Below are 12569 nucleotides of genomic sequence, written 5' to 3'. Positions count from 1 at the left end.
TTTTCATAAATAAGGAATCTCTGGTGCACACAATTAAATAACTAGCCTGGGGTTGAAAAGTTAGCAAGTGGAGAGCCAGGATTTAAATTCAGGCAGGCTGCACTTAGAGCCATTTCTTGTAACCCTTAAGCTACATGGCCACCTTACCCAAATAGCACTCTCTCTCTCTCTCTATGCCTTCATCCTTTTCTTTTCCTGCTGTTTATAATTTTTAAAATTTAAAAAGTCAATACTATATGTTCGATGTAAAAACATTCATACCAGATAAGGCATTAGGGTGAAAATGGTTTCCAAAGTCCTATATCACATCCTCCTCTCAGCCCCAATCTCTCCTCCCCAGAGAGGGGAGGACCACTGTTAGTTAACATGGTGGTGAATTTCCTTCTAGACTGCTTTCTATGCATGAACGTATATGTGCATGTGTGTGTATGTGTGTGTATGTAAATATACAGCTCTGCAACTTGCTTTCTGTAGTTTAAACTACACACCAGTGGCATCCTGCCTTCTCATAGAGTGGATTCTTTTCATTTCTAACCACTGCCCAGCACTGCTCAAATGGGTACATTGTACCTTCTTCAACCCACCCCTGCTAATAGGCTCCATGCTATTGTCAGTTTTTCTTTATTATAAATATGTGGTAAAAAAAAAAATGCTGTTTGTATATCTGTAAAGATCCTTGCAGGATAGATTGTTCAAAGAAGAATTAGTGCATGAAAACATATAGACATATAAATTTTAGGAGAGATTGTCAATTACCTTAGAAGATACAGTAACCAATTTCCCTTAACTAACTGTTCCTTTCCCCATAACCTTGCTACCATTGGACATACAATCTTGTAGATTTTTGTTGATCTGATGTGTAATTTGCAACTCTTTTGTTGTTAGTATGGTTGGGCATCTTTTCCATATTTATTGAACATCTATATTTACTAAATTGCATGTTCATATCCTTTTTCTGTTCTTATTTTGGGTTTTTTTTCTTATTGGTTTATAAAATTTTTCATGCATCAATAATATTAACCCTTTTACAGTAACACATTTTACAAGAATTTTCTCCCACTTATCCTGTTGTTCCATTGCATAGAAAGATTTTAATTTGTAGGCTGTCATATTTGTCAGACTGTTCCTTTATAGTTATTAGATTTTGTATCTAGAGATTTATTCTTTATTCTTTTACATGTAGATTATAAGATAAAACAACATTCCAAAGCCATTGTCTCTGAAACTACGTTCTATTGGAACCTCTTGTCCCATAGGATGGTGTTAGGTATTCTGTAGAGGAAAAGAGTTTGCAATCAAAGAATTTTGGAAAGCATTGGTTTAAGCAAAGATAAACCAGTGAATTTTTTTTAACTATAGAACTTTTCATAATTTTAATATACTAAGAAGCATTATGACATTCCTCCAGCCAGTCACAGTATCCAGTACATTCCAACCTAGTTGGTCAAGGACCATCTTTATCAGGGAACATCAAGCAGATGTAGCAAAATCAGATGACTGCAGGGCTAGGCAAGCAACAGAAAGAAGTGATATGGAATGAGGACAGGGCAGTGGGAAGTGATGAGGTGTGTGGATTCCATTCTCTGCCTAAAGACTCAGTTATTCCTATTCAATTGTTTTAACACTTTGATTTAATGCTTTGATTTGCTAGACAAATCAAACACAAATGCAGGCTGCATTTCTCCCAGAGGTGACTAATTTACAACCTCTAAAATCTAAAGGGATACCATATACTGAGGCATGTGCCCTGAAAAAAGGCTAGTCCAAGCACTTTTTTTTTTTTTTTTTTTTTTTTTGAGACAGAGTTTCGCTCTTGTTGCCCAGGCTAGAGTGCAATGGGGTGATCTCAGCTCACTGCAACCTCCACCTCCCGGGTTCAAGCAATTCTCCTGCCTTGACCTCCTGAGTAGCTGGGATTACAGGCACCTGCCACCACGCCTGGCTAATTTTTTGTATTTTTAGTAGAGACAGGATTTCACCATGTTGGCCAGTCTGGGTTCGAACTCCTGACCTCAGGTGATCCACCCGCCTCAGCTTCCCAAAGTGCTGGTATTACAGGCTGGAGCCACCGCGCCCGACCATTCTATCATTTTTACTCTCATTATTACTACCATTCTTCATAAAATAATATTATATCATTATTACTTTCATTCCATAGTCTATATTGTGTATATATTGTGTGTAATACTTAAAACACACATACATATACATACGTATACACATAAACATACATGTGATGCATATATACATGTACACATATAATCCAATTACGAATTATAGGGTTTTTAAATGGGAATCATGGCGGGCATGGTGGCTCATGCCTATAATCCCAGCACTTCAGGAGGCCGAGGGATTGATCACTTGAGCCCAGGGGTTCAAGACCAGCCTAAGCAACATGGTAAGACCTCATCTCTACAAAATATATATATATATATATAAAAAATAGCCAGGTATGGTGGCATAGGCCTGAGGTCCCAGCTACTCAGGAGGTTGAGGCAAGAGGATCGCTTCAACCCAGGAACTAGAGGCTGCAGTGTGCTGTGTTTTGCCACTGCACTCCAGCCAGGGTGACAGACAGAGATGCGTTCTCAAAAATAAATAAATAAATAATAAAATAGGAAGCATTATTGGGAACTGTATACATGCCAAATACTTGACATGCATGACCTCATTTAATTCTTCCAACAACTCTGTGAGTGGAAATTGTTAATCCCATTTTACCAATGAGAAAACTATGGCATGGAGAGGTTAAATAACAGAAGCCACGTAGCTAATGAGTAGCAAAGCAAGGATGTGTACCCAGCTCTGTCCAGCTGGCTCTCATCCAGTATATCCACTACTGTCCGTCACACTATAGGAAAGGCATTCTATCTCGGCAAGTGGGGAGGATTCAGCAGGGGCAAGAAGGCTAATTTGGAGGAGGAAGTGGAAAAAGAGCTTCCCCTACCCTTTGTAAGAATAGTTTTTGAAAATAAAATGCAGTTCTTCTGACATCCCTTAAGTTAAGGATCCTCATTACCACATCTATAGGGGTTGCAAGAAAGGCCAACAGGAAAATGTTTGCTATCTCACTAATTAGGTGATCATGTGGCACTGCTAGATTAATCGTCCACTCTGAACCCCTCTGCCAAAGGCCAGGTACATCCCTCAAGAAGAGAATCAAACCCAAAGCAACCAATAGTGGTTTTACTGTCCCAGAGGTAAATCAAGGGAAGACGCTTGACATCATTGCTATCTAGATGGACTTCACCAGAATTAGAAAACAGCGAGTGCTTAAACATAACAACAAAAATCAAAACCAAACTAGCATGCCTCCAAACTCAAAGGGACTTGTCTGCTGAGTGCTCTCAGGCTTTCCCGCTCTCTCTCACACTCTTTCTCTCTCTCTCTCTCCCCTCCCTTTCTCTCTCTTTCAAACAGAGTGACCAGTGTTGGTGCCAGTAGACACAGACTTCTGGCCAAAATGAACATGTCTTGAAATGATACACAGTTATGCAAGAATGCTACCAGATGTCTTCCTCATTCAAGAGCCACAGGCATTCAAAACAAGTACTATTCCCATCAATTTTTAATCCTCTTATTTTAGCCAAGCAGTGGATGATCAAGGTCCATGGAAACTGGAAAAACGATGTCTCAGGAATTCCCCATAGCATGACCATAAGAAGGTAGTTTACTGTGAGATGCTGAGTTGTTCCTAGGGGTAAATAAATGCAGCTCTCTCAGGACATTCAGCATCATCACTAATCTCTCAGGCAAACTGAAGGGAAAGGGATCAACAGGTTCTAGAATATGTGTGCTTCCGTCCTTTCTGTAACTCAACTTTATGGGGACCCCTGAGTCTTATCCACCTGGCGTTTTGCCAGAAGACTTGGGTCTTAATGAAATTATGCTATTGCTTGGTGGTGATTAAGAACTCAAACTCTGGACTTATACAGCCAAAATTTAAATCCAAGATCTACTAATTTTCAGCCAAGGTAAGTCACTTAACCTCTTTAAGCCTCATTTTCCTCATTTACAAAGCGGAGATAAAGACTATATACAAAGACAAATAGTCTGTACCTCTGCTTTACACCAAATGTTCTCACTCATAAGTGGGAGAGCAACAATAAGAACACAGGGTGGGGAACGACACACACGGGGGCTGTCAGGGCGTGGGGGGCAAGGGAAGGGAGAGCATCGGGATAAATAGCTAATAAATAACACGGGGCTTAAAACCTAGATGACAGGTTGATAGGTGCAGCAAACCACCATGGCACATGTATATCTATGTAACAAACTTGCACATTCTGCACATGTATATCATGGAATTAGAGTAAAATTTTTAAGAAACCACTATTTGTCCTATAAGGTTGTTGTTAAAAAGATCAACTGAGCTAACAATATATGTAAAGCTTTTAGCTCAACACTTGACACTTAATAAACACTGAAACATCAAACTAAACAAAATGAATTATTTATTTTATTTTATTTTATTATTTTATTTTATTTTCAGACAGAGTCTTGCTCTATCGCCAGGCTGGAGTGCAATGGCGCAATCTTGGCTCACTGCAACCTCCACCTCCGGGGTTCAAGTTATTCTCCTATCTCAGCCTCCCGAGTACCTAGGATTACAGGTGCCTGCCACCACACCCAGCTAATTTTTGTATTTTTAGTAGAGGCGGGGTTTCACCATCTTGGCCAGGCTGATCTCGAATCCCTGACCTTGTAATCCGCCCTCCTCAGTCTCCCAAAGTGCTGGGATTACAGGCGTGAGTCACGGTGCCCGGCACTATTTATTTATTTATTTTAAGAGACAGGGTCTTGCTTTGTCACCCAGGCTGGAATGCAGTGGCACAATCACAGTTCACTGCAGCCTTGATCCCCTAAGCTCAAGTGATCCTCCTGCCTCAGCTTCCTGAGTAGCTGGGACCACAAGCATACACCACTAGGCATGGGCAGGCCCCCATGCCTAGCTAATTTTTTTTAATTTTTTTGTCGAGACAGGGTCTCACTATGTTCCCCAGCCTGGTCTTGAACTCCTGGGCTTGAGAGATCCTTTCGCCTCAGCCTCCTAAAGTGCTGGGATTACAGGCATGCACCATTGCACTCAGCTATATTCATTCATTCATTCATTCATTCATTCATTCAGACAGTAGATATTTGAGCACTTTCTGTGTGGCAGCCATTGTTCCAGACATTGGGGATGTAAATGGCAGAGTCCCCTGCCCTCCTGGACACTCCAGTGGCTTCATTAGCATAAGTGGCATTCACAGTGGCCAAGAGAGCATGTCATTCAATACAAACTGTTCATTTAATTCCACTTGCGCCATCAAATTGGAGCATTATGAAATACCATGGATCGTAAGGAGAATGGGACAAATTGGCCTGCACAACATCACCATATGCCTTTTACTCACATTTGAGCTCTGTCTAATTTACAAGTGTCTGGTGTTGACCCTCTGAATCTGCCATCAGTTTTATCAACACACTTACAGGGCTGGCACACATAAGGACTTCCGAGCACGTGGCCCATTGTTGAAACATGGGAACCCCTGGCCTAAACCTTACCTGTGGCATAGAGAAGAATAGTGCTTTGGAGGCAGATGACCTGGGTGAATTCAAATCCTAGCTCCAGCTCTATGAATACGTGTAATTTGGGATGAACTATTTAACTTTATGAGCCTCCTATGGACACTGAGGATAGTGGTTCCTTGAAGATCTCTGGCGGGATTTAAAATACTGTATGTGAAGAGCCCAGTTCCATGCCTGGAACATGGTGGGTACCCAATCAGTGGAAAGTATTTTTATTGCTCCTCTCCTCTTTGAACAATTGGCTTTCAATTCTCCATGGTCTTGGTGAGCTGCTTCCGTGCCAGCTCAGAACAATAAGAAAAACCACAGAAAGCAATTCACAAAAGCTGGGTGAGCATTAGAGATGGGCAATAACTTGCTTAGGTTTCAGAATTCACAGTGGACACAGCTGAGATTTGAACCAGATCTGCTCTACTCACAATTAAGCTGGTCACAAATGAGGGTTTCCAACATAAGCCGCTACCCAACTGGATGTGAAAAGTTTGAACCAGGAACATCAACCATGGGCATTCGTATCCTCTGCACCCACCCGGCACTTATGGCTGATGTTACTAATAGCTCACACCCCATGCAGGCTCAGAATCAAGACTCCAGTCACCTCGTACTATTTCACTAGCTGAAACTTTGCCATGCATGTTTTCATACAGTCACTTCTTGTGGATTTATTCTCTTAAGAATGTGTGTCTATATTTCTTTATCGAACTGAATAATTGAACATCCTAACACTATTTAATAGTCTTGTGTAACAAAATTAGGAACACAAATAACCCGCCTTCTGAATCCTCACTAGTAAAATATCCAAAAAGCTTCTGTTTTTTGATGAAGTAAAGGAGGAAGAGGTATAAATGATTAAAAATGATTTAAACCAAACTATGGAACAGGCTTTATACTTCATGTTTCACATATATTACTTTATTTCACCCTCTCAGTAATCCTCTAAATTACACATTAGGCCTCCCATGTTACAAAGGATAAATCGAGGCCCAGAAAGCTAAAATGATGTGCCCAAGGCTACATGCCCACATCTCTCTGGTCAAAAGCCAAAGCTCCGTCTCCTGCAGCAAATCTCAAAGTCTATAGAAGATTCCACATGTGGGATTTGGAGACATCACAGGGACTTGACCCCTCTGCCCTCATCATTAAGTTCTCTTCACATGGTACTGCTCTCCATATTAGAATATAACTTTAAATTCTTCTTTGATAACTTTTCAACAGCTACGTAAATAGGTGGAAAGCATCATTGGTTTTATGAAAATTCCTGAGGCTAAATTTGACCCTTAGAGCAAATTGAAAAAGAGATGAAGCCCCTTTCTATGCCTCTGAGGTGGAAATCTGCGAGAACAAACCAACAAACCTGGCCCAAATTGCAAGGAAAGCAAGGCATTTCTAACACAGCTACCCAGACAAGAACCACCTGGGTAAAAAGACTTATGCCAAAACTACAATAATCGTATCGGTTCACTGCATTTGCATAGCATTTTATAACTTGTTCTTCTGCAGAGAATGTTTATTTGATCCTCACCCGCACAATGAAATCTTATAGATGAGGAAACTGAGGCACTGAGAAATGACCAATGTAAGATCACGCAGCTGATAAGGAAGAGCATTCCTGTTGACCAGATGTCTTCAGAACGGCAAATGCTCACTTGCTCCTCTTTGCTTCCCTTCTTTCTTTCCCTGCCTTCTTACTCTCTCTCTCCCTTTGTTCCTTCCCCGAAGACATTTGTAGCCCATCATAGGGAAACAGGTGCTGAAATTAGAAAGAGTAGCTCCACAATGACCTATTCCCTCTTCCACTCTTCTCTCTCTCCATGGCACCTCAACTTCTTTGGGGCATCAGCGCCTTTCTCCTCTGGCATGAGAAACTGGCTTTATCTATTTGCTCATCATTTCTGCTCTTTCACACTTCAGCTTCCTTAGAGCTGATTTCACACCTGATTCAACCCTATAGCCCCTCTCATGGCAACTGGTCATTCTTGGCTCTCTCCGGATATCCCAACACTGTGTGGCTGCTCACTGGAGGCTCAGTTGCTTCCAGGTGATACAGATGCAGTGGCTGGTGGGGGCTCCTGCTGCATCTCCTCATGCTGTCCCCTGCTCCTGTGATCCCCTTTGTCAGAGAATGATGAGAGAGTTAGGAATATGAGGAAGATGTTTTTGGTTTGTTTTTTAACCAGCAGGGGGTAAGGGAAAAATGAAAACTAAAACAATGAAGTTCCAACTAACCCAAGGGAAGACACTGATCCCCAGTAGGGGCTAAAGAAACAGTCTTGTCACACAAGACCAAATAGTGTTAGGACATTCAGCTGTTCACTTAGATCAAGAAATATAGATACATATTCTGAGGAGAATAAATGTTAGAATTATCCGGATTATTCTGAGTGTTGAAGACACATGATGAATAAGACAGTTGCCTTCCTCAACACACAGGTTTCCACTCTTTGTTAAATTAAAGGAAGCCGTCAGCAGAGTGGTTCTCAAACTTTGCTTCACAGTAAAATCACCTGGGGAATTTTTAAAATCCCCTGGCCTGGGTCACACTCATACCAATTAAATCAGAAAGTCTGGTGGTTATAACCAGGCATCAGAATTTATTAAAGATCCCCACACGATTCTAACGTGCACAGTCTGGAATCCATAGTGTGAGAAGCAAACATTCCCCAGGCTGACTTCTGCCTCTGCTTCCTCACCTTCATTCTACCTAAACACTAGTACCTCATTAATTCTAACCAGTGCCTGGGCATCCCAGGCATAATGGATCTTTAAATTAGCAACTAAAAGAATAACATTGATTTAAACAAACAACAAAAAAAATAAATAAAAGCAGCAGCAGCAAAAATCTGCATTAACTCATTGATTTAGATAAATGGGCTTCCTTTATTCACAACACATCAGGCACTCCCAGCTTCCCCCACCTGCACCCCCAGTGCCTGCAAGTACATTCTGTGAAAGTTCTGAAGTCTCCCTGAAACAGCCTCTTCATTCAGACTCTTGGCTGCTCAACTCCTTCCCGAACACAGGGCTAGGCCTCACAGTTTCTCAAAGATTTGCAGACTTCACAGATTAGCATCATGGACCACACATGAGAGGACTCATTCTCTCCAAAGTACCTCTTGTTTATTGAGGAGCCCTCTTTAATCCCAAAAGGGTCCCTGCCTTTATGTTGTCGAGAATTAAACTACTGGAGACTCAGTTTAAGAGACTGCCACCGTAACTATTCTCTCCATCGGAAGTGGATCCGGTTTGACTAATTTCCTTCTAGGTAACAAAAATTTCAGAGCTATTTTAAAAGAAGGCACTGCTACCTTCATGGGAAGCAAATAATAAATACATTTTATCTTGTCCTGAGGAGCCCTTGGTATTTAACCAAGTGGCCAGCCCAGGCCTTCACTGGACACAAGTTTGCATATTTCAGCAAAAGAAGATATTATCTTAGCATGCTGTTACTTACTGGATGGCCAAGGAAAAGACAGATTTTATTGTAGCATAAACCAACCTGCAAAAGGATGGTAGTTTTGTATTGACTTTTCATCAGATTGTTGATGGATTCAAAGAGCCGTCTCATGGATTCTTCAAACTCCATCTGTTCTTTGCCTTCATAAAGCCTGAAATAAGATACATCTGGGTCATTTCTCAAGCTAACAGACAATACGTTTAAAAGTGTGTACTAGGCACAAACTTCATTTGAAACTTAAAACAAAAAGGAGTGGGAGGTGGGGACTTCAAGGAGGAGAGGATTCTGCAGATGCTGTGTGCATCATTCTCTCAAGGGTAAAGCCCCACATCCACCATACCCAACAGAAACCCACTAACTAACAGGGCATACGCCTTCTGCTGTATTTTTTTAAACCCCAAGGAAACCCCAAAGGAAGGAAATTTGTCCTAGCTGAGGAGACATTAATAATTTCACCCTTCTGCAAGAATCAGAGGAAAAACATTGTGGTCATCAGATTTTCAAAGTATCTTGGAAACATCCAGGAGAAATATTTTCAAATGCACTGCCATTTCCACCACCCATTGTCTGCTTGTCAGATGAGTCCCAACAATCCATTTTATGTCAAGGGCCATTGCCTTCCCTGCCCTCATTTCAGGAGTGTAGTTATTATCTTAAGCCTTTGTTTCTCTGATTATGAAGTACCTACACTGTTAAACATGTAAACCTAATTGAAATACATAACTTAGAAGGTGAGATTCCTCATTAATCCAACCAGGGAGGTTAGCTATTGTCAACATTTTAATGGGTATCCTTCTAGGAACTTTCAATGCCTATGATAATATACAAGTGTAAAATTGCATAGAACCAGTCCCTCATGTAAAACCAGTCTCCAGGTACCTGCCTTTTATCAACCCCTTCCCCAGCCTTAGGAGTGTTGTTCAGCTCAAGGCTTCTCCAAACAAGCATTTATCACCAACCGTGAAATATCCACAGCCTAATCTGTGGCCTCCAGTGTGAAATGCACAGAAGAGCGCTCCTGTCTCCAATTCAGATAAAGAGACTCTCTCCTGTCACGGCCCTACATGCTCAAAAAGCTCCTCAGTGCGCCCGGGCCTTGGCAAAGGTGGTTTCCTAGATAAAGCACTGACACACTTAACAGGTTTGTTTACCTTTCAACCACAGAGCAGGCCAGCCAGTCACGGCCCCCTCAGCACTGTCTCCGCAAAATCCCCATGCTTCCCCTCAGCCTTATTCCCTCTTTCTACTTCATTTCTCTGGCTCTAAGTGTGTGCCCCTTCTGTTTAGTTTCTTGAGTGTTAATCACTTTCTTTCTCTCCTTGGGCCTCTATGTCTTTATATCTAGTTCTCTCCCCACCCCCGCCACCCCCTGACTTTGTCACTCTCTTTCTGTCTCAGTCACTCTCTGTCTCTCTTTCTTTCCTTCTTTTTCTAACTAACCCCTCTCTAAAGCCCTCCTGAAGTAAGAAGCATAAGTGAAGTCAGTGCTGAATGTTCCCGTTGGTTACGGGGACTCAGCAATTGCTGCTGACCTTCTGGGTCCAGCTCAAGGTCACAGAGACAAGGAGTGTTGAAGTGACCACGTGCCTAGGGCTCGTCATTCTCTTCCTCTCCCTAGCTCCATAGCTCCCTCTGCTAACTCGCCCCCACCCCGGCTTTTACACTGCTCACTGCTAAGCCTTCTTGTCCCGCCACGAGAGATAACTACCACAGCGTATGTATTCTAGAGTCAATCTGCTTTGGGTTCAAATCCCCACTGCCCGGCAGGCACTTTATTACAAACAGCAGCAAACATTACAGAGCACTGCTGTGCTCCAGGCACCTTCCTGAATGCGTGTGAAATCACTCACTCCTCACAACCACAGCATGAGGCAGGCACTAGTATCACATCCACTGTACAGATTAATGGAGCTTACGCAACATGCCAGAGAACACCAGGCCAGTGAGTGTCAGAGCCAGAATTCAAAACGGGCCATCGGCTCCTGAGCCCAGCCTCTCAGTCTCGTTGCACACTGCTTTGCTCTACACTTTACTGCCTCCTTAATTTCTAGAAGCCTCGGACAAAGTGTAAACCGTAACAGTACTGTGTCAGAGGACTGCAAGGACTGACCCACATGGGAAGCGCTCAGCATGGGTACCTGGCCCTAGCGGATGTTAGCACCTGCTGTACTGTTGTCAACTGGAAGAGTAGCATGATTATCATTGCTCTCATTCCCACTTCACAGATAAGGAAACAGAAAAAACTCTCAAGAGGCTAAAACTTGCCCAGATGTCATCAAAGTGGAAAAGATGGGACCAGAGTACCCTGTCCTTGACCTGGCTGAAAATAGAGGATCTTAATCCAGCATGGTGCTGGTGGTCGGCCTCCCCATGAGATCACACTGTTTGTCTTTCTTTGTGCCCACAGCCACCAGCAATCCCTAACGGACAGTCCACCCATCACGCCTTTTGCCTTGAAGTCTGTTACTCTTTCCATGAGGCACAGAAGCCTGAAAACGCTGAATGAACTGCATCACTATGGCTGCTACTGCTCTAGAGTATTGAGCCTGCCCACTCTGTCTCCCACCCACATGTAACACCCAGACCTGGCTGCCCAAGCATTTACAGACACATGGGCTCTTTCTGCAGGGTGTACCTGTGTGTGTGGTGAGGGGTTCTGCCCAGGTCCTCCTGGGAACCACCTGCTCCTCCAACAAGGCTAGGCTCCAGCAACACTTTCCTGCTGATTGGTCTGTCCAACCCTACCCTCCATAACTGAATGGCCCCCTGGCAGTGTTCCTTCTGGAATTTGTCATTTTTAAAAAAGAAACATAAAAACAGACTTTTTTGGAGTCATCTGAATGGCAGCACTCCAGAGGGAAGGGTCATGAGCTCCTGCTGAAGAGATCCCTGAGGCTGTCCTGGTTCCCAACGTCTCTGTGTCTCATTATTTAACTTCTTTTGGATTTTAAGAGCTGCACAAATATCTTTACGATAAACTCTCCTTTTTGCCTAGACTAGCCTCTGCTGGTTTCATTGCAAACCCTCGATAGTCACAACTTGGCAGAGTAGAGCCAGCTTCTTCCTGCAGCTCCCCTGAGTTTGATACCAAGAGCTGCTGGGAAGTCCGGTGAGCATTTAGTTCTTGCTCTTACTGTACAGATGAAGAGACTGAGGGCCAGAGTGGGCAAGTGACTTGGCTTCACCAGCTTGTAAATATTATGTGACTGAGCTGGAAAGAAACAAGATTTTTAGTCTGTAAGACTAAACCAAGGCTCTCTGCTCGACATTAAATTTTGCAGGAAACTAAATTTGATTTTCACGAGAAAGAGAGGAGGGATGTGCTCTAGGTCACAGACTGTGCCAGTGACATAGCTTGAACCAGAATCAGGTATTCTTCTTCTGTGTTCTCATCATCTAACAGGGGAAGGCAGATAACACAAATCCCAGGAAGCCATGATTAGGGTCCTCCACCCCAGTGGGAATCCAATCTGCTCCCTGCTATCCATGTTACCAGTTAAGGAGCTTGACAGCACACTGGAGTCCAGGGATGAAAATATATCCT

General features: G+C 42.8%; 1 protein-coding gene across 5 annotated transcripts in view; it reads right to left on the bottom strand.

Moving 5' to 3' along the window:
• DOCK2 (dedicator of cytokinesis 2) overlaps window positions 1-12569 on the bottom strand; it is a 436348-nt gene that overhangs the window by 318670 nt on the left and 105109 nt on the right. For all 5 annotated transcript variants that reach the window (XM_045395044.3, XM_045395045.3, XM_045395046.3 and 2 more), the window contains exon 23: window positions 9068-9176. In XM_045395044.3, the coding sequence (XP_045250979.1) occupies window positions 9068-9176 (109 nt within the window). The remainder of the gene's footprint in view (window positions 1-9067; window positions 9177-12569) is intronic.

Source organism: Macaca fascicularis, chromosome 6, assembly GCF_037993035.2.
Source record: "Macaca fascicularis isolate 582-1 chromosome 6, T2T-MFA8v1.1".
Classification (NCBI taxonomy): Eukaryota; Metazoa; Chordata; class Mammalia; order Primates; family Cercopithecidae; genus Macaca; species Macaca fascicularis.
The sequence above is the reverse complement of the archived record's forward strand: the minus strand, read 5'-3'. Positions and strand labels throughout refer to the sequence as shown.